We start from the raw sequence: 23,610 nt of genomic DNA, 5'->3' as shown, positions 1-23,610 counted from the left end.
GTAGATCTTTTGTCTTTGTATGGAGGCAAATTGTTTTCCTAGCTAGGGAAACCGAAAGAAATGTGCCATGAGCAAAACCAGTGGCCTAGGTTCAGTGACCATTAGGGTGCTGAAAGGGCACCCTGCAGATGTGGGAATAACTGAGTGGGCAAAACCCAGCTATTTTCTCTCCTGATGGTTGTCTAGGTTTTTATTGCCAGGAGTTCTGTAATAAGATCATAATATGAAGTATAATCCAGTTGGCAAGTTACTCATTACAAAAAAATATATTGTCAAATGTGTTCTATTGGTACAGCCTGTCCCTTGAAGTTTATTAGCACTGCTTTGGCACATATTTCTTGAAATTTATAGAATCTGTCATTCAGTGTACTTTGAATCCATTTGTCTAGCTGTTCTGATACACCCAATGTGTTTCTGATGTATATCTGATTGTTTTCTTGAACTTTGAGTTGTTCAGTCTTAACCACTGCTTCACATATTTCTGTCCCTGTTCTCTCCTCAGCTGAAGCAGGTATGTACTTGTTCCTTTTTATCTAATTTCTCCCTTTACATTAAGCTTAGAAGAAGGATTTGTTGTAGAAAATTAAGTAGGGTTGTCTCATTGTAAGAGCTTGTAACTTTGAGACTATTCTTGCAGAAGTCTCAGCAATAAGTAGCACAGTTTTCCGTATGAAGAACCTCAAATCAGCTAGACTAGTTGGTTCAAAACAAAGAAAGGTTAGTTTATCTGGCACAAAGATAAGACTGAAAAGAGAAGTCACTTATTTTATAGGTAGTTGGATCTGCACAACCCCTTTAAAAAAACGCCTTGACTAGATGACAGGAAAAAATAATGATAATAAATAATACCCATTTGTTTCATAGATTAGTACTAGGCTAACTGCCCTTGTGGGCCATTTTAAGCCTAGCCAATTATCTCAAGTGAGAGTCAAACCCTGCACTTTGTGTTTGTAAGGTAAATACTTTAACCATTATACTAACCTCCCACCCCATTTGTTAACGAGGGAGGCCCACAGGATGCACAGTCCCTTTTCACGGGTGACCCAGTACCGAAATCTGGCTAAGTGACTTGCTCAAGTTCACACAGCAGGAAAATGAGGGCTGAAGGAATGAAAGCCTATACCTCAGGAACTACAGTTTGCAGCCTTAACCCCTTAAAAGGGGGGAATTCCAAGACCAGACAAGCAGAAGTGGCTGAAAGACGAATCTTGATAGGACAGTAAGAAAGGCCAGTGGATTAATTCACACAAATCTTCCAGAACCAGAGGCATATGGGCCTTAAAAATGTTCCATTCTAAGTCTGATAATAACTACAAAACGTTTTTTCCTTTCACATATATGTTTTCCTAACAGCATTTTAGCCTCCTTTAGTATCTACTGCACTTCCTTATAAAAAAAGTGTCTAAAGTGTATTAAAACTATATTTCTAGGCAGTCAACTGAAGGGATTTCAGGTTGGGGTGTATCAGACAATCCTTGTCTTGTGTGACTAAATCCAGTCTATGGAAAGACTGTGGCAAGTGTTCTTGTTGTCTTTAAAAGCAGGGGGAACCACTGTTGCCTGGCCAAAATGTAATCACATCAGTATCTTTGATGAGACCTACTGGATCTTCAGAAGAATCCTGGTTATCAGTGCAATGAGTGGAAAAGCATACAGGAATATTCCTGTACATGGGAATGAAAAAGGCATCAGTCTTCCTGGTCTGTTTGCAAGGAATCATGGAGCAAAGTTTATTTAGCTTTTTGTTTTGAAAGGAGACAAACAGATTTATTTGAGGTGTTCCCCACAGCTGGATCAATTCCAGGAAGACCCCCAGTGTAGACTTCATTTTTGAGGATCTGCCTTGGTCATGCTCTGCTTATCCACAGCAATGATTTGCTGTAACAGAAGATATGAGATCTGAAGAGTCAAACTTGAGGTGAATTTCCACCTCTCAGGCCATCACATTAAGTCTGCAAAGCAGGTAGATATGGTACCCCCTTGTTTGTTTATATACTGAATCACTGTGGTACTGTCTGTGATAAACTGCAGAAGTCCTGAAGACTAGGGATGAATAAAGGCTTTCAAAGCATTCATTACTGCCAGAATGTTACTGACATTTATGTGCTTCTCCTAATTGCTCCACAGAACTTGCATTTCATCCCTTTTGATACAGCCCTATAAGCAAAGACTGGGGCATCTGTTGTGACAGACTAAAACAGGCATGGAAGAGAAAAGGTGAAACCTGGGCTGAGATAGAACTAATCAACCCATCCACAATACCTCCTTCCTCAGTAATCCTGACAATGGAATTGGAAAACATAAAAAGTACTGATGCTGAGACCAGACTGATCTAAGGTACCACTGAATTTTGGTAAGTGCTCTGAAAAGCCAGGTTAGGCCACCTAAGAGTCACCCATCAATGACTGAGGCAGCGAGGGAGCAGGATGGAAACCCAAAGACTCCTTGGAGCATTTCTTCTTCTTGAGGATGGAAAAAAGAACTGTGGAGAGTGGCGACTGCTGCATGATTAAGTGGAGAAGGAAGCCTGAATATTGGGCATTAGAGCTTGGGTGAGTTGGTAAACCTTCTGACAGACAAAATAACATTATCAGGTCAAAATTTCAGTGACAATCCTAAAAACATAATATTTATTTATTTATTTAATTCGGGTTTGATGACCGGGGAGGTCCACTGGGCTCAGGTAGCCCATTTTCAGTGGAGGCCCGGAGAGAAAAGTGTCGCATTCAATAGTGCATTCACAGGTGCAATCATAGTAAACAAAACACAATTAAAAAACATTTTGTGCTAGAGACCAAAAATAAATTCTTTTGGTTACATAGTATCAAAATATTTAGGATGGCAGCACATAGTGTAGTTACAGATAAATCATAGTACAGAAAAAGAAGTTATGTACTCACCATAACATTCCATGTTTGTAGTCCATCTCACCCATCATTCTTACATATGGGTTTGGAGATGATCCTCGGCTCCGACTCAGCTGATTACAAAGCTCAAAGTCTCTTAGTTGGCTCGTAGCAAGATAGGTATCCCATAGTGCACTAGTAAGTATCCCCAGATCTTGTTTGCTGCTGACTATAAAACTGATAGAAAGGTTTTCCACAAGGAACAACAAAGATGAAAAGTCTCCACCCTACCAAAAGCAATACTATCCTGTCTCCAGATCCCCCAAGGATACATGGACGGGGGTAGGTGGGTGGGTTTGTAAGAATGAAGGGTGAGATGGACTACAAACATGGAACGTTATGGTGAGTACATAACTTCTTTATGTTCTGTAGTCCTATCTCGCCTTCATTCTTGCATATAGGACAGCATCCCTAGTACCATTTTCTAGGGTGGCTCATGTGAATATACTCCTAAGAACCGTGGAATCAAAGGCGGCTCTACCCCTTGAGGTCAAATCCAATTTGTAATGAGTAATAAATTTATGAGGGGTAGCCCAAGTTGCTGCTGCACAAATACTGTCAATTGGAACTCTGGCTTGCAAGGTCCCAGATGTGGATAGGGATCTTGTGGAATGAGCCTTAATTTTAAATGGAAGGTTCTTTCCATTGGAAGAGTAGATAAAAGAGATACAGTTGGAAATCCAATTAGATAGAGTTACTTTACAGACTGGCAAACCTATCCTGGTTTCAGAAAAGGATACGAACAATTGGTCTGATTTTCTAAGTTCCTTAGTTCTATGTAGGTAGAACCGTAACTGTCTGTGAACATCAAGTTGATGAAATTTATATTCTGCACTGTTTGAATGATTAGGAAAAAATACAGGCAGTTCGATAGTTTGGTTCAAATTAGACTGAGAGCAAACTTTGGGGATGAAGGAAGGGTTTGTACAAATGGAAACTTTGTCTCTAAGAAAAATCAAGTAAGGAGGTTTGACTGACAGTGCTTGCAACTCTGACACCCTTCTAGCAGATGTAATAGCTACTAGAAAAACGGTATTCCAATACAGAAACTTCAGTTCACATGAATGCACGGGTTCAAAAAGCGGGGAAGTAAGTTTGGACAGAATGAAATTTAGATCTCAAGGAGATACAGGTTCCTGAAAGGAAGGTCTCAGTAAGGTAGTGCCTTTAAGGAAAGTTTTGCACAATCTGTGAGCCATCAGATTAGGCTCATGTTGTCCCAAATGAAAACTGGATATCGCTACCAGTTGAACTTTAATTGTAGCAGCAGCTGATCCCTGATGGAAAAGTTTGATTAGGAATTCTAACACCAAGGGGATGGACGCTGTGTAAGGATCTATATTTTTCTCTTTTGCCGAGATAGAAAATCTTCTCCATTTGCTAGTATATAAATTCCTCATGGAAGGTTTGTGGGTAGACATGAGGATATGGGTCACTGCAGGTGAAAAATCATGAAGCCTGACATGGGATGTGACTGGAGCAGCCATACTGTCAAGTTGAGAGTGTGGAGGCAGGGGTGAAGGGAAACTGACATGTGTGTCAAAAGGTCTGGAACTGGGTCCAGATTCCATGGATAGTCTAGGAGATGAGGCCCGTGAAAGGGGAACCAAATCTGACAAGGCCAGTAAGGAGTGATCAGAATCATTTTGCTTCCCAAGGACTTTGCTTTCTGGATCACTTTTGATATGAGCGGAAAGGGAGGAAATGCATAAAGAAGTCCCGGAGGCCAATTGTGAACAAGTGCAATCTTCTGTGACTCCCCCAGAGGGGGGATAAAGGAGAAGTAGCTGCTGCATTTGGCATTGATTGGACTGGCAAACAGATCGCAGCAAGGCTGTCCCCATTTGCGGAAAATATCTTCCGCTACTTTCTGATTCAGAGACCACTCATGCTGCATCAAGATTGCCCTGCTGAGCTTATCAGCTATCACATTGATTGTCCCCGGGATATGCCTTGCTACTAGAAAGTGCTGGGAAGATATCGCCCACTGCCAAACACGAAGAGCCTCTCAACAAAGGGGGTAAGATCTGGTTCCTCCTTGCTTGTTTAGATACCATACCACGGACATATTGTCTAATTGGATTGTTAACATCCCTAGAGGAAGAAAGTTGTGAAGTGCTTGCAATGCTAGTAGCACTGCTGTCATCTCTAGGACACTGATATGCAAGTGAGCCTCGTGACCTTGCCATGTGCCTTGGACAGTCTTGCCTAGATAATGCCCCCCCCACCCTATCTGGGAGGCATCCGTGGTCATTGTAGCAACAGGTTGGCGAGGAAGGAAGGGTGTTCCTGTCGTCAGTTGATTGGGCTGAATCCACCAATGAAGGTCCTTTTTGCAAGATTCCATTATGATGAGACAGAGGCAGTTGTTGAAGAGACTACTGGAAAAAAAGTAGTCAATGAAGAATTTGCATATGCAATCTGGCTAGTGGAACCACAGTTATGGTAGAAGCCATGGTCCCTAAAAGTTTCAGCACTGTCTTGTCCTTGACTTTTTGTTAAGGAAGTAAGCTGTATATCTGTTGTCTGAGGTTTTGAATTCTGTCTGCAGGAAGTTGAGCCATCATGGCAACTGTGTCATTTCTGCACCTATAAAAGTCACAAATTGAGAGGGTGACAAGGCAGACTTTTCCCAATTTATCGTAATTCCTAGCTGGGTACAGAGCTGGATGGTAGAATCCCTGGCTTGCAGCAGTAAGTGCCTGGTGGTGGTGGTGGTCAGGAGCCAGTCGTTCAGGTATGGAAAGACTTGGAATCTATGACGTCTCAAGTGAGCTGTCACTACCGCCATGCATTTGGTGAACACCCTGGGGGGCTGTGGTGAGACCAAAGGTCAGAGCACAAAATTGGTAATGACTGGCTCCCAGCTGGAAGTGTAGATGACTCCTCGATGCTCTGTCCATTTTGATGTGGTAGTACGCATCTTGGAGGTCTATGGAGCACATCCAATTGTCTTTCCCAAATAGCGGGAGTATAGACTGCAGGGTTATCATTCGGAGCTTAGACTTCTTTACTGATTCGTTTAGTTTGCTGAGGTCCAAAATGGGCCTCCAGCTCCCTGTTCATTTTGGCACTAAAAAGAATCTGGAGTAAGTTCCAAATCCTATCTGGTCTGTGGGGATGGTTTGGATGACTCTCTTTGAAAGCAACTTTTGAACTTCTATGGTTGCTTGATCTCTGTAATTGGGTGGAGTATCTGGGATCTTCTTGGGGGTGTGGGGTGGAAGAAAAAAGGGTATGGAGTATCCTCTGGTGATTATTCTTTGTACCCCCTTGTCTTTGGTGATGTTGAGCCAGGCTTCTGGATACAAAGATAAGCGACCCCCGACTGGCTCCAGAGAAGGGCGGCCGCACCCCACATCAGGAGCGCTGCTAGGGACGGCCACAAAAGGAATCATGGCCACCTTGGTTTTGTGGACCCCCCCCTGCCTCTAGGGCAATGTCTATCATTAGCTCTTCCTCCCCTGCCTCTGAAGGAGGAATCACCCTGTGCATCTGGGAAAAATCTTTGGGATTTCTTGAACCACATTTTTCCACCTCTCTGATCCTTGGGGTATGGTCTAGAAGGGAAGGTAAAACGTTCTCCCATGGTAGAGAGAGTTTTCCCTTCCTGTTCACAGCTGGTGAGTGTATCTTTTACCTTTGGTCCAAACAAAGAGGAACCGTCAAAGAGGGCATTGGTAAAAGTAGATTTGAAGGGCTCCGCAAAATTGCATAAGCGCATCATCCAGGAGTGTCTCCTAAGGGAAGCCCCTGAACCCGCTGCCCTACTCGCTCCATCTGTTGCATAGGAGATCAAGGTAAACAACTAACCAGTAACTTTCTCTGGGACTCCTTCAGTTGATGTTCCTTGGAGAGTATCTCCTAGCTCCTTTAGGAGAGCTCTTTGAAGCTTAGTGAAATGTGTGAGGTAATTCAGCGATCTGAGAGTAAAAGGCACTGAAGAGAAGATATGCTTCCTGTATCTATCCATCGTACAAGACTCCTTGTCTGGTGGATGGACAGATGTAGAAGTCTAGTTCCTTCTTTATGGCTGCTGCCACCACCATGGCATCTACAGGCACACCTTTAGTCAAGAACTCTTTCTCTTTGGGGACTGAGAGAAATTTGTTGGGTCTTCTGGGGACTGGTTCCACAGTATCAGGAGTTTCTCACACCTTTCGACTAACTAGGTCCAGGAGCTCATCAAAAGATGGAGACACCCAAGAGGCTGAAGGTTGAGACCTGAAAGCCTTCAGGTACACTGACTCCTCATTAGAAGGGGTGACAGTGGGCCAGCCGCCTCTTTGCTTTAGGATCTCTAAGATATCTACAATGGAGATATCATCAGAGGATGACCTGAGGGACCCTTCTGACTCCTCGAGGTCAGTGTCCGAGGTGATGGACTCATCCAGGGAGTCTACATGCTTCCTTTTGCATGTTCTCTTCTGAGAGGGCTGCTCAGAAGGGTATTCTGGAGAGGTCTCGGAAGACTGGTGGCCACCCAATGGGGGTTCCTGAGGCTGCGGGTCTCTGCTGTCAAGAGAGAGAAGGTGCTGAGACAGAGGTGGGTGCTTGAGGGGGAAGAGTAGTGGTACCCTTGTGTGGAGCTGAGAACTGAGACAGCACATTCCTCATCATTTCAAATGCAGATCTCTCCGGCCCCAAGGACAGCACCAGTTCTGAGGAAATAGAGGTAGTCGGCTCCAAAGAGATCGGCTCCAAGATGGATGTAGGGTCCGAGCGAAACCTAGCTGATGCACTGAGAGGTAGGCTCGGCAGCGAGGAGGTTTGGGTGCAAGCGTCCCTGTTGGGGTCAACTGGTGAGCATCGGCTCCTAGACACCAAGGATGGTGTTGAAGGTGTCAGAGCAGAACTCGGCTCCGAGACAGCCACAAGGATTGCTGAAACTGAGGGTTCCACAACAGGTGACACTGAAAACTCTGGCGAAAAAGGACCAACACGGCTCAGAGGAGGAACAACAACAGAGAGATTGGTTTTAGATGGCTCTGGAGCTGACTGGGTTGGAGCCAGCAACAGTTTTGGTAAAGCAGACAACTTCAAAAGTCTAAGCACTACTCTCTCTACATCCTCTTCCGAAAGGCTCTTAGAGGATCTGGATGACAGGGTAGGTGACCTAGATGTCTGTAATATGGGAGATCGTAAAGTTGGGGAGACTAGCAATAGCTCTCTAGACTGGCTCCGATGCAATTTTTCAGTAGTCGGCTCCAAAAGACTTGGGGCCAACACTGCAGTGTCAACATCAATAACCTCAAGTGGCTCCGAGGACAGTGGAGTTGAAGAGGTAGAAGCCTTATCCAATTTTAGTGTGTTCTGAGGTGGTCCAGACAAAACAGTCGATGCAGGAGAATTTCTCTTTGCTGACTTGACCTTCTCTTTCTTTGAGGAGGGAGACTTGGAGGATGATGAAGAACTGGCTAAGTCCTCCTCGAAGGAGACCTTTCAGTATTAATTTGTTCTTCCTTTCTTGGAGCTGAAGGAGTGACAGAAAGAACAAGTTTCCTGCAGATGAATGGCTCTGAGCAGTAAACGCAATTACTATGCCCATTAGTAACTGACATTTTTTGGGAGCACTTAAGGCACTTTTTAAAACCCAAGGGTTTATGATCTGTGGACTCCTTTGACATGCTTAGTACAAACCAAACTTCTATAAAGACAGAAGAGAGGACAAGGTCCTCTAACTTAAACGGGGCTCGCCCTGTAAGAAAACAACACACAAAAACACAACCAAGAACTAGGTCCTCTAACTTAAACGGGCCTAGCCCCGCAAGATAACTCACACACACGAGAAAACAACAGAGGACTAGGTCCTCTAAATTAAACAAGCCTAGCTCTGTTGAGGAAAAAAAACACCAGAAAAATAAAATAGAGGACTAGGTCTTCTAACTTAAATGGACCTAGCTGCTGGGAAACAGGAAAGAACTAAATCAGAAAAATATCACAAATTGTAACATTAAACAGCGGGCAAAAACTAGCCAATAATAGTAAATAACACTGTACACAATATACTATTTTATTGAAAACTGGAAAAACAAGGTCCTAACACAAACGCAGACCTACGCTAAATAGGAAAACAAAGTCAAACTAGCCACAGAGAAAGAATACCACTCGGAGAACAAAAATGGGCCTAGGACGGCCAACAAGTTTTCAGCAATAACTACGGAAAAAAATAGCAAAAACACACTACTATTATCTACCTATGAAAAACTATTACTAAAACTGTATAAACTAAGCTATCTTATAAGCAGAAATATCAATAAGAGCTATGATAATAATGAAAAATATGCAACTTAGCCATTGCCAAGTAAGAAGCACTTCTGAACTCGACGCAGCAAACAAGATCTGTAGATTCTTACTAGTGCACTATTGGATACCTACCTTGCCACGACCCAGCTAAGAGACTTTGAGCTTTGTAATTGGCCAAGTCGGAGCCTAGGATCGGCTCTGACCCCACATGCAAGAATGAAGGCGAGATAGGACTACAGAACATATCATGGTTACAATTCTATGTTAAGCTAAAGAACAGGAATAAATTCCTTAATTATATGGTATCTAGAATTTAGAAAGGCAATGGAAACTTAATAGTGAGGGGCAAAAATATTAAGAAGAGAAACAGAGAAAGAAGGTGGCAGAGGTTATTTTAAGTTGCACAGTTGTGATATTTACAATATTTACATTTAAGTTGTTAGCTTGTGCTCAGAGTTGGACAAGAGTTTAAGGGGAGGAAAGAGTATTAGGTTATGTGGGGAGAGAACAGTTGCATTTCCTGTTAGAGTAAAGGTAGGAGTGTAGCAGAGTTTTAAAGGTTTCAAAGCTTTCACAAGTCCTTAGAGAGGATGGAAGAGACTTCCATGTTTTATCTAATGAAAAGGATAGCAGTAGCTGACCAGCAGGACAACTGGGTTTGCAGACAGTGATTAGGTTTTGGTGAGTTGATCTCAGAGTTCTCAGTGGGGTGTAAGGTTGGAGGATATTGGTTAGTGCCCGGCACTTAGTAGGTTGACAAATTAGTCTGTGGGCTGTAGTAATTTGGAGATAGTCTAGATGGTGGGAGAGTTCAAGCCAATTTAACAAACGAAGGGCAGTACAATGATGGAAGGAGAATTTGGCTTTGGTGGCAAATTTAGAAATCTTATTATAACAGACTTCCAGTTTAGAAGAGAGAGAGGCAGATAAGTTTGTTAGAAGAGGAGCACCATACAAAAGTGAGGGGAGTAAATAGGTAGTGCCAAGAGTTTGTCTGGTGGGAGGAGAAAGAAAGTGGATGTTTCTGTATAGCATATCAAGTTTTGCATGAGTTTTCTTAATGTTTTGCTGGATATGAGTGTTGAATTTTAGGTGTTCATTAATACTAACCACAAGTAGTTTAGCAAAGGGAACAACTTCTATGGCAGCGTTGTTTTGGCTGTAAATTTGGAATTCATTTTTATCAAGAGGCTTTACAAGGACAGAATAATAGTATTTTGGATTTGTTGGCATTTAGTGAGAGGTGGTTTTGGAGCATCCATTTTTCGGTGGAGGAGAAAACAGTTTGGGTCACTGTTTGAAGGTCACAGAAGTTGGAGGCGCAGTAGACTAAAGTTGAATCATCTGCATATTGTACAATTTTGGTACTGGGTAAGGCTTTGTGGAAGTCATTAATAAAGATGTTGAACAACATTGGACTAAGTATGGATCCCTGGGGTACCCCAGTGGGGGTAGGAAGGAATGTTGAGGAGCCTTTTCCCCATTTCACGGCTTGAGACCTGTCAGAAAGGTAGCTTGAGAACCAGGATAAAAAATTCTGGGAGAGATGGAGGCTAGAAAGGTGGTTTAAAAGGTGGGTGTGGGAGATACTATCAAATGCTTTGGACAGATCAAGTAGAACAGGAGAAACAATTTTTCCAGAGTCACGGGCAAGATTTACTGTGTCTAAGTAAGAGAGAAGGGTGATGCTAGTACTATGGCCAGGTCGGAAACCATGTTGGATTGGAGTAATTATTTGGTAATTGGCTAGGAATGGCATAAGCTGTAGGTGGATCCATTTTTCTAGGAGTTTTGAGATTGGAGAGAGGATAGCTATGGGTGGAAGTTAGAGATGGTATTGCTTTTGCCTCCTTTATGGAGAGGTAGGAAAAAGGCAGCATGCCATATTTGTTCACATAAGATTCCTGCATGGATCTATTGATCAAGATGCTGATGGGAAGAGCGATACCGTCTCTGGCTATTTTTAGGTAGGAAGATGGGATATTGTCAGGGGCATTGGAGCATGGTTTTAATTTAGAGAGTAGTTTTTTTTATGTGGGAGGTTGAGATGGGTTTGAGCTCAAATATTGGAGAGGGATTGGGGCAGAGGGTTGTGAAAGGGGTGAGGAAGATTGGATAGGTTGGGGGGAAAGGTTGTTGTTAAGGAAAGTCTTGGTCAACTCTGCTATGAAGTTGGTGAAGAAGGAGTTGAATAGGGAGGCTATTTCAGGATTAGATTTTCCGGAGTCAAGGCAAGGGTTATTTTTGGTGCCTGGTTTGAGAAGAGAATTAATGGAATTCCAGAAATGTTTGGGGGTTATATGATTGGTTATACTGGAGTTTTTTGTTGTCTTTGGTTAGCCAAGGTGTGGTCTTGGTTTTTACCCTTTTTGCTCTTGGTGGAGCTAGAGAGTTGAGGATGCTTAAGAAGGTTGAGTTGAAGAATTATATGGCATTGTCAAGAGGTAGCGTTTTTAGGTTGTTCCAGTTTGTTTATTTTAGGGCGTCAGAGAAAGTCGTGGGGTTAAAGTTTGTGAGGTTCCGAGTGTAGGTAAATTGGTGTAGGTGAGGAGTGGAGTGGGTAGCTATGTGGATGAAAGATGGCAAGTGGTCTCCTATAGGGTCTGGAATAATGCCAGAGTTTATGACTTTATTAGGGTGAGAAACTAGGATCCAGTCTAGAGTGCTATCTGGAAGGTTTGTTTTGTTGGGTTTGGTGACAGAGTTAGTTAGTTGGGTATAGTTATATAAACTGATGGATGTGGTGGGATTTGGGTTGTTGATTTTATTCCAGTCGATATTTACATCTCTAAGTATGAAGGTCTCTGACTTAATATTGGTAGAAGTCCAGAGGAGGATTTCTTCAAGAGTGGTGATGTTACTATCAGGGGGATGTAGAGGGCAATGATACAAATGCTTTTGTGGTTATTTAGTTTTAGTAGGCCTATTACGAGTTCTGCATTGCTGAATGGAGGGATAGGGTTGGGGTAGGGAGATACGGACAGCAAGTGAGAGTAGATTAAGGCTACCCCACCCCCTTTTCTATTTAAGCAGTCATGTCACAGGGATTGGAATCCAGGAGGGAGGATTTTAGAGTCACAAATATAGGGTTTTAACCAGGTTTCTGAAATGGCTACAATGTCTGGTAGGTTGTGGTTAAGCCAGGCATGAAAGTGGACTACTTTGTTTCTTAGACTTTGGGCATTCATGGTGAAGAATTTGTATCTGTGGTTGGTTTTATTACTTGTAACAGGGAGATTGGGGCTAGTGGAAGTATTTGGTCCAGAATTTGGATTTAATATTCTGCCCCTCACAAATATTCTAGATTGAAATGTAGACAAGAAATGAAGAAAAAAGATTTTTAAACATCTTTTTCACACAAACATTTCCAAAGTAAAATTTCCATAAAAAAAAAACATTTTCTAGCATGAAATATACAATTTAACTAACAGAAAAGCAAACAAGAGTTTCCTCAGAAATAATGATGTAATGGAAGTTTTTCCCCAGAAGGTTACTTACCTGCCAAGACTTTAGGGACTGCTAGCTGTCTGACAGTTCCATGAATCCCACAGAGGGAACACACTTTGGCTGCAAGAAAGCCATGAAAGTTTTGGCACCATGACTACTGCCTTTATCCAGGTCTCCTTCAGCCCCAGTTGTGTAGCTATGGTAGGGTGGGAGGGATAACTGCCTCAGGTACAATGTGTTGGGGGCATGATCATCCAATCCAGATCTCTCCTTAGTGCAATAGCTGGTATTGCATTTTCAGTTAAACCAGAGCACTGTAGTGTTCCATGTGTAGTCTAAACTCTACAGCTGCTTCCTACACATTTGCTACAGTTTAAAAGTCCAAATAAAATAAAAATTTCAATTTTCTTTTTACCTAAAACCTGAGTGTCATAGTTGTCCATTCAGGCAGGGTATAAACTGTAGCAACTGTTTGCTACATTTGTAACAAGCAGTTTGCTACACTTTAAAAGTAGAAATCTTTTCTTATTTTTTTTTTTTATTAAAAATGCAGAAGTACAGTCAGGCGGTAGCGTTGTCGCCTCACAGTCAGACGCTGTCTGGTGCCTTATATTTTAGTCTGTTCTGCATATTTTATTTTTTGGCAAATCATTGAGGACTGAAATCAAGAAATATTGACAAGACATAATAGTGTTTGCAACTAAAGTTGTATCATTTTGTATGTTTTTCATTATATAAATGTAAGATTGCCTTTGTCATATGTGAAAATTTAATAAAGATGTTTAAAAAAAAAGAAATTCATGCTAATGCAAAACTTGTTATTCTATCAACTTTCTACAATTCTAAGAACAATATTTAAAAATTGTCCCTATTTTGGACCTTTTTTCCCCCATTATTTATGGCTTTGTCCAGTTTTCTTGCTCTAAGAGGTTGAGCGGTATAGCTGAACATTGTTTTATCATTAAAAGGCCCAAATGCAATGATGTTATTCATGCAATATGCATAAATATTCTGTATACATTTTGAGTCCTCCTCATGGAAACTTTAATGTAATACTATGTGTATGCTGAAATGTAAATTGAAAAATGTGAAAAGTATGGAAAACAATAGCAATTGTAAAGATAAAAAAATGCATCGTGGCTATATGGTTTATTTACTCATTATAGAATACTGTATGTAAGAAGCAGGTCTATACCCAACATGTATAATAATTGTACTGTCTTTTCTCAATAAACTTCAAAAATAGAGATTCTACATTGAATGTACTAAATTATGAACATGTGATTATACAGACTTTTGCCTTGAATTAAAGTTTTATGCCGAGGAAAGACCCGGCACCTACATATAGCCCTTCTACTTAATGAACATACTTCCAAGATCAGGACTATTTTGAAAAAAGGCAAATACTTGCCTTGTCCAAAAATATCATGCATTTGCATTTGCATTTCTCCTTTCAAATATTAGTCATTATTTGACCCTTGCATTCTCAAAGATAGATAATAGTTTTATGCTGGCTGATATTTAATAATGAAAACTGTGAAATCATCAGCATATCCTTCACCAAATGTTTCATTTTGTCATTGTGAGATTAGACTTCTCTTATTTCAAATGTAAATTAGAAAAAAACAAATAGCTGAAGTACAGCCCTACTCAACTGTTTTTCTTTTCTTGGTGTTTGACATTTGTATGCCCCCCCCCCCCGCTTATCACTACCATTTTACCCTAAGTTCCCCTTGTTCTACACACCAGAGCTGAAACTGCACCAGTGGTGTGCGGGTAAGAGGAAATTGAACCTACAGTGTTACATATGCTGGTTCTGCATCTCTGGAGGTTTTTATAAAATGTCCTAACTGGACAGAGAGGGTGAACTCATGTATACTATTGCGTGTAACATCAGTTAGCTCTGCCCCCCCCCCTTAAATGCTGCAACTTGAACTGCAGTCTGCCACATGATTACTGCACATCCCCATCACCAGATATTCTTCTTTATCACAATCAAAAACTTCTTTCTTTCCATCCCAAAGAGGGCACGCTAGCAAAAGCCACCCTGTCCTACCTCCTGACTCCTCTCATGCTTGAATAGCTAGTCTGTCTTTAATCATCTGGGCCCAAGTTACTAATCCAACTTGGGGTGTCAGGGTTCCAGCTCTCTATTCCATCAATTCAGGTGTACTCAACTTCTTCCTAAAATGCAAAAGGTTCAGTTAATGGTCTGGTATATATACAGTACCAGACAATATGAAGTGTGGGAGACCATCTTGCAGTGATCTTATTAGTAATCACAAAACTATACTATGTACATTACAAGACTAACTGCTACAGGACTCATATAGCCAGGCACTGCTCCTTAAATACATCTGAAGATGTGTTCACATTATACCACTGCATTTCACTTTGTACCCTCTGCATGACTTTTATATTCATATTCTATTTTCATGCATACTCGTAAGCTATAAATACCATAAGCTTTAATACTACAAGGAACCATCAACAAAAGCATCACTGTTTTCAATGAATTGTTTCTGCACTGGTGTTCCATGAAGAACAACTTGTATTTTACCCAAGGAATTGTTTAGTATCATTTTTATGAGTAATATTTCTAATCATTTTCCTTTGATACAATAAAGAATTTAATTTGCTAAAAATATTATAGTTTCTGACTTACTGCATATAAATGAAAGGCAACAGCTTCCTTCAATTCGAGTACTAATTAATGTTTGGTCTTCTCGGCAGTTTGGCATGGCATAATCACACTTTTCAGGATCACACTCTGAATAAATGAATGTGACAATTTGAGAAAAATTAGTAAACAATGTATTAATATTAGCGTGTGTTCCACTGAAATACAACATACTAACTCTCAGGACAGTCCTTCAGAGAAAAGATCTGCATAACACCACAGCATTATCTAATTGATAAAAAAACTTCCAGACTCCTCATCATTAGGAAACAACTTTAATAAACCTCTATGCAAACTAAAAAGAGTATGCCTGATTTTTGCAACTAATTTAGTCTGAACAGGATACTTGAGATAAGTTCTTATACTGTCTTACTCTTGGTATTAAATTCTATGTGTACATAACTAACCAACAAGTAACTTTCCATCAACACAAATATTACCACACCACTAGCCATCTTATGGATACCAGTTATGATTACCTCTTAACCTGCTCATTCATTTTGAATCATTAATAACTCAATATGTGTTTCACTTTTACTGCAAATGGTGAAATGTTCAGTACTGTATGTAATAAAATAATAGTCATGTAAAATATGTAGGAACATTTCAAGGTTGTCTGGTTAGCAACTGAAGTATGTTAAATTGAAGTTTGCAGAAAGGTGCAAACTATAAAATGTATACTTTGCAGAATAAGGAGCTGATGAATAAATAACCAGCCTGTAACATTCTTTACTGTCTTTCCTTTGTTAAGATGCAGCAATAAAGTGTATATCTCCCGCCTCTCCATTTGTGGTGCTGGCTGTTTCATCATGGAACTCAGAGGTGTTGAACATTACTTGGTTCTACACAATACATATGTTGTAAATAAATGTTTTAGCTGTGCTGGATATATTGGTTATTTTAGAACACCAAAATAAGTCAGTGTAGAATGCCCCTGCAGTCTATACCAATAGAGGTCTTCATGTATGCATATTAAAAATTGACGTACCACAGACATAATCTGGACAGCAGTAGTCATTGTTGTAGTAGCTGACAAGTTTTTCACCATATTCGCATTTAGGCATTTGGAGTGCACATAATGTCTGGTTGCAAACTTTAGAAACAAAAAACAAATATTAGTAAGTTAATTTAATTAGATACTGAAAACTACATAAAGTAATTTATAGCAAGCAAGCAACATCATTATATTTATTTGAAAAATATTATTATACATTTTTAAATTGTATTATTTTTATATCTGAAACACTAAGAACTTTCAGAAAGCATAAAGTCCAAACTGCTGAGCCCAACAGTGGAGGAATAGGAAAAGCTGTTGTTGTTTACTCATTATTCTACCTTTGTAATTTTTGTGAAACAAACTTGAATACTTTAATGTGTGGCAATTGTTTGTGTGAAGCAAAGATGAAACATTATACTGTCATCATCCTTTATCACAATCAGGCAGGAAACTGTACACAGAAGTGGTTATAAATACTTGGTAGGGATTGCCTGGATGAAACTAGTTGGCTCTTTTGTCATCTGTTTGGATTAAATAGTCATCTCTCAAATAATATGCATAAAATGCATCATAGAACATCCAGACTTTCAAACAAAGGGCATATGTTGTAAATAACATGGCTGTACACATGCTTTTTGACACAAATGTCTTAGTGGCCTCTGCCTGAACACTGCATAGTCTAAAACTGGCCCTTATCAGAGGTGTGCATAGAAAGTTATTCTAGCTTGTGTATGGGTTGGGGTAGATGGCAATATTTCTTCAATTTTCTTCCTAAATCTCAAAGATATACACAGGCTTCATTAAGCTTCCCCACAACTTGATAAATGCACATAGAGGGACTCTATTGCTTTTATAGCAGCAGTGTAAAATCTGGGAATAACAAGTTGGGAACATTAGTCTAATCACTATTTTGTTCATTTTCCTCACAAATATATATCAGATGCATATACAGGTGGAAGGAAGTTATAAAAGCATGCTGAAAACTGGCTTTGTTCCAAGTCGGACTTTCCCGGTTAACAAATGTCATATAAATACAAATAAAATACAAATTTAAATATGTTGTGTTCTTTTTCATTCTTTTTCTTTCTTTCTTTCTTTCTTTCTTTCTTTCTTTCTTTCTTTCTTTCTTTCTTCAATTTTGTCCTTGTGTGACATCATAGGCATATGTATACTATTGTCTTTTAGGGGTATGGATGAGGAGGACTGTTTTATATATATATATATATATATATATATATATATATATATATATATATATATATATATATATATATGACTACAGTAACTTGAAATATATAATTGTGGTCATTTGTACCTTAACTTTCATCCCAATCTAACATCAGACAGTGACTATTGTTTTTTGGAGGGGTAGAGAGGTAGGTACTACTGTTGGATATGATCTGTTTGTCCTCAGAAGTAGTTATCTTCTCAGTTTATTGAGAACTTTGATTTTGTCAGCTTTGAACATAGGTCTTAGATAAAATGTATTTCTTCCTAGAATAAAAAAATAAAATAAAATAAAATGAAAGTTAAGACAGTATTATTTATTTTCTTACTCAGGATTTTTCTTCAGGCCATCACTGGACAGAAAGGTTTGAAAAAAGCCCTAAAATACACCTCTGAGCATCGATAACACCATGTATTTTTGGGGTCCTAGCATTCCCAATCCCCCAGTTTAATTCAGTTATTTCTTACACATTTATTTAAAAAATACACATCAGAGCATCTAGAACCTATATGACATCTCGGGGACTGGCAGACCCTGGATCCACCTCTTAATATCATTATTTCCTCCGTAGCTAATGTAGCAGAGTTTGAGTCAATTAGGGTATGCTGAAAAGATGCAGGGAAAAGCAAAGTTGAAAAAATAGCACTAAATCTCTTTCCTTAAACTTAATTTTTGTAAAGTCTATCATACAATAAAAAGGTTATTTAAAAAACTCTAAAATACACTTTAGAGTACCTAGATTCCACACAACTTCTAGGAACCCAGGATTAATGCAGTTATTTGTTTCACAATTATTACAGTGTAGCCTTGGTCAAGTTAGGGTGTGTTAAAAGGATGCAGGGGAAAAAAGCAAAGTTGAACAGTAACTCTGAATTTACCTCCTTAATGAGTTTTATTCATTCCATCATTAGATGAAAAAGGTGTTTAAAAAGCTAAGAAATGTACCTCTCAGCATTAAGGAACACCATGGCTTCTGGGGACCACCCCAATTAAATAAATGTTAAATGTTAAATGTTTTAAATGAATGAATAAATTCAGGAAAAAAAAGAATTAAGTTAATTTGTGAGAAAAGGAAGAAAAAATAATCTGAATGGTGAGAATATTCCAGGATGTGGAGGAACCAAAGGAGCACCATGTGATGTGCATGGGGTAGGGCAGTGGGAAGCAGGGGCCACCATGCAGCCTTTCGACTAGGGTGCCAGTTCACCCAAGGCTGTCCCTGAGTAGAAGGCATCATTTTCAATATATAAAAGCACAGTTTCATGGGGCACGCAGAGAGGATAGGGGAGGAAGGCAGAAATGTAAAAGAGAGAGTAACAGGAAGAGACAAGCCAACATAAAATACAGATGTGCACAGACAGAGGTGGTAACAACACAAAATCTGGGGATGACAGTAAATTCACTCAGACTGAAACAGAGTGGACAAATGCTCATCAGGTAGGTTGGACAATGAATAAAGTATGGGGAATGGGACTATTGGGAGGGGAACACCTGGAAAGGGATATGACAGACCATAAATGGATACTAAGCTGGCCCAGAGGGCAACACCAGTCATCAGTTACCTCTGTGACTGACATTATTGGCAAGCTGTGTATCTGGTGGCCCAGTGGTGTAGCCTGGTATTTATTTTATTTATTTATTTATTTATATTTGTTTACCGGTAGTTTCCGACTGGACGTAGGTCCATTTTCAGCAGAGGCCCGGGGAGAAAAGCTCCACAGTTAAAATAAACAGACAGTAGTTACATTGGATTACATAGCGATTAACAATTTACATCGCAATTACTTACAAAATATTTACAGATGAAGAACATAGTACATCAGTAGACAACTGGAATCTTTATCTGTGAAGTACATAACAGACATTAACAAATGTTACAAGAAGAAGTTCCTGCTGTATAATAAGTACTGGCTTATGAGCATCTGAACTTGCTATAATCAAAGTAGTTAGTGGAGTGGAAAGAAAGGTAGTGGTTGGATGGGAAGGGTGATATTAGAGTGGGAGTTGCAAGGGCATAGCCAGCATGTTTTTAGGTGCGCTTTTAGTAAAGTTATGAAGTGGGTGCATGATGGTACGGAGGTAATTATGGGTGGGAGGGAGCTCCATAATTTGGCTATGGTGCAAGAGAATAGTGCTTCACCAGCAGAGTTACTGGCTTTAGTGATCTGCAAGTGATTTTTGTTGCTGGATCTTAGTGGCCTGGTGGTGTGATAGGGTTGGAGTAGATTCTGGAGGGATGGAACATTTAGTGGATGATTTACTAGTTTGTGGGTGAGTGAGAGTTGATACCATTGAAGGAGGTGAGGGAGTTCAAGCCAACCCAGTTCAGCAAGTGAGAGACAGTGGTGACTATGGTAGGATGCCCCTGTGGCGAATTTGGCAATTTTGTTGTAGCAGGTCTCTAGCTTGTTTAGATCACATTGCCTTAGGTTGGTATATATTGGACAGGCATAAAGTAGGGTGGAGATAAGGTGGGAATTTGCTATTGAAATATTTGCTGCTTTGGTGAGAAGTTGCTTATTTCTGTATAGTGCTCCTAGTTTTTTGTGGACTTTTTTTATGGTCAAGGATATGTGAATGTCAAATTTTAGTTTATTGTCTATTTCCACTCCTAGCAATTTGGTGTGTTCATTTGGGTATATAGTGGTGTTGTCTTTTGCTGTTAAAGTTAGAGTTGTTTTGACTATGTTTGGTGGGTTGGAAGATGAGTAGTTTAGTTTTGTTTGGGTTGAGTATTAATTGGGCATCGGATAACCAAGTTTCAACATAGGAAAAGGCTTCCTGTGTGACTTTTTGCAGTTTGGGTAGGGACTGAGCAGAGCTCCAGCATGGCCTACCATGGAGTGCAAGATATTCTTGTTTAGCCACATGACTCTATAAGCCATGTCAGAAGGCATTCCACGGTGCTAAAATGGACATCCAATTACTGATGTACTTTGGGTGACAGCAGTTTCCACAACTGATGCTGGGAGATGACAGAAGACCAATTTGGGCATCTGTCAGATGAGAATCTTGCATCAGCCTCCTGTGCAGCAACTGTCTAAGCCACCAGCAATCCCTCCAGCTCTACTTCATCAGGGTATAAATGATTTCCTGCTGAAAGGAAGACCTTGTAACCACTGGTTACCCAGCACCAAAGTCATCATCATATGGTATAGGCACCCCACTGCCAAGATAGTTGCTACTTCCTCCTGTAACTTCATCAAGCCAAGTGCAGCTGTCACTTCTCTGTTGTTGCATAAAAAAGCATGCACATCCAACTAGACAGGTACACCAGGTAATGCAAAATAAGAAGTGGAAAAAGATGTTGCAAATACATGTCCTGACCTCTTTCCCTAAACTCTGCCCCTCACTGTTGAAGCCAGCCATGGTAGAAAAAACAGATGTCACTATATCAAAGCTGTCATTGCTCAGCAGAATAGCTAATGTCAGTGACATCACCCACTATCCATGTTAGCTAGTGCTCCAGTAGGCACTCAGAGAAGTCCCTGTATGCCAAATGAATAAGAATATTTTGCACTCCCTGATAGGCCATGCTGGAGCTCTGCAGCTCACAGCACCTGAGAAAGCCATGACCTCTATACTGGTTCATTGAGGATAAAAATGGCAACTCCGAGCACATAGATGCCAGTTCAGACATTATCTGACATATGCACAGGCTCAGCAACAGGAAACTTCCAATTCTTCTTTCTGTAGTGCTTTGATGTTACTGGTCTATACAGGCTGTGTACATGAACATATGGGGCAGATGCTTTACTAGAGATGCTCAGAGTATGGCTAGTCCAAACTTTTTCTGAGATATTGCATTATGTTGTGAATGTGATTCAGAGACAATGGTGCTAAACTATCTCAATAGCATAACTCCCATGCTTTGAAACCATCAGTAACATGATAGAAATTGTAGCTGCCATTCTGCACAAAAAATGCTCACAGGCAAAATATGTGAAATACATTACTTGGCACAGTAACTCTCTGGAACTGATATAAAATACTGAAAGGAGTCCACCAGCCTTGCAATGTACCACAATAAAGAAATCAACAATTGTTTTGGATGGCATCAAAGTGAGACAGATAACATGGTGTATGGTTGAGTGGGATGGGGTATGTGTGAGTGAGAACATGGCACAATGACATAGCACAATAGCATGACACTGTCATGACCATTTGTAGTGATGAGGCAGAATATAAATACTGGGCTTCTAGAGAAGAACAAAAAACAAAGGACAAGAACATTCCTCTTAACAGGGGTAGGCATGACAGTTTCATGGAGTACATACCACTGCATAGAGCCAAGGGTAGGTGCAAGAACTGGTGTAGGCAGCCCATGCCTATTGCAGTAGAGTGTATATAGATGTGCTGTGCAATATAGAAGAGGGACTCATTAATCTGCTACAAAATGGGGGAAGGGGCAGTAGCCACAGGTGGATGGCTTCAACTGTCTGACAGACATGTTTCCTAATGGGTGTAACCCACAGTTGTGTAGGGCTTGTTGTAGTCCCCTAAGACAGGAAATGGCTGGAAAAGTTCACCGACCAAGAGATAGAGGTGTTATTGCAGGTACTCTGCAAGCATGGTGTGTGAAATCCATGCAAAGGTGTCATTGATAAGATGTATTAGTAGCAGGTTTAGCAGAAAAAGGCACGGGCCCTGTGTGCCATGGATGACCATAACATGTTTATACAACGTGTGTTGCAAAGGGTAATTCTTATGATACTTTGTGCAAAGGGGAAGGCACGGGGCATTGAGAAGTATATTTCTACTGTAGATTCTGGGCTACAATATAGAAATAGTTCATTCATATGAATGAGTTCCCACTTTCCTTGTCTGGGGAGAGGGAGCAAAGGACAACCACTATGTCAGCAGGAGATGCACCATAGTAGGTACCCAGTACAAGTCCATAAGTTACAGTGCACTCTGAGTGTAAGGGGATCAGCCTTCCAAAAACCTTCTGCAGTATCTGCCTTTTCAAGTTCCTACATACTGTGATTTCAACAACTTACACATCAAGGTAGATCTTCCTCCTTATGTTCGTGAACTGTTGTCAACAGCATACCTACGAGTCATCACTGCCTTTGAAATTGTGTGTCTTAAGTGTGACAGTGTTTCTGAGTTTCATTGCCATGTAATGTGTTATGCGAGTTGGCAGTATGGTTTTTGAAGATGCCCCCTTTTCTTCACTGTTATGCAGCCATGCAGTTGGTATATATAATTTTCTTGGGGAGGCTTGACCCCATATTGGATGGTGCATGGGGGTTTGCCCCTCCAAATAAAAAAGCTATTTTGTGTTTTTTTATGTTTTTTGGCTCACTGTTTTTCGGTATATAATTTTTGATGAAAACTGAGCTGAAAGACACTGCTTCACATTCATCTAAGTAAACTATGGTCTACCACTATGCATGCCACTGGAGGGTATAAGCATATGTGTGAATAGTGGTAAAGGTATCCCTTTTTCGTTCATGCGTGTGCACTAATGGCACACATACCACTACTGAGTGTTTGACTGCAGCCTTTGGTGCACTTACAGAAGTACTATAGGAAATGTGGAGATGGCTGTGGGCTCAACTCCTCAACAGGCTGTATAATGTAAAATCATTGATACTTGTGTGGGTGTTTCTTGCTCATCCAAGTGTACCACATGCAATTTAGTCAGAAAAAGTACATGTCACAAGTGCATTCTTTTCATTGTATCTAAACTTCTCTCTCCCCCACCCTCCTTCTCACCTTCTTTTCTATTATGCATATTTCTATGGCTTGTGCTTGTGTTTCTCTAAACTTATTTTACACTTACATCCAAAGCTGCATCCATTCTTCCAGCAAGGTCTGTTGAGTTACACCATTGGCAACAGCACATTCATCACTTCCACTGAACCCTGTAATGCCTTTCAAGTATTTAAACTGTATTCAGAGCCATCTAGGTCAAGATAAGAATATTTTCTTGATTTACTGCTCTTGTACTTGCTTTCTACAGTGATTGCTACTGTATTTTTGGCCCCCTATGATTTCATTGCTACAGGCCTGGCCCCCAGTACCCAATGTCCACGCCGGGTCTACCAGCTACTCTCCAAACCCCCCCCCCCCAAAAGAACTTACTCTGATTTTTGATTAT

At 40.4% G+C, this 23,610-nt stretch overlaps 1 protein-coding gene across 2 annotated transcripts in view; it reads right to left on the bottom strand.

Annotated features, from left to right (window-relative positions):
* The window catches only part of OTOG (otogelin), a 2,079,396-nt gene that overhangs the window by 218,445 nt on the left and 1,837,341 nt on the right, over positions 1–23,610 (bottom strand). For both annotated transcript variants that reach the window (XM_044082876.1, XM_044082877.1), the window contains exons 45-46: positions 16,268–16,372; positions 15,265–15,369 (exon numbers count right to left, since the gene is read on the bottom strand). In XM_044082876.1, coding sequence (XP_043938811.1) covers positions 15,265–15,369; positions 16,268–16,372 — 210 coding nt within the window. The remainder of the gene's footprint in view (positions 1–15,264; positions 15,370–16,267; positions 16,373–23,610) is intronic.

The sequence above is a fragment of the Protopterus annectens genome, chromosome 9.part0, assembly GCF_019279795.1.
Source record: "Protopterus annectens isolate FY-2018-M chromosome 9.part0, PAN1.0, whole genome shotgun sequence".
NCBI lineage: Eukaryota > Metazoa > Chordata > Ceratodontiformes > Protopteridae > Protopterus > Protopterus annectens.
The sequence above is the reverse complement of the archived record's forward strand: the minus strand, read 5'-3'. Positions and strand labels throughout refer to the sequence as shown.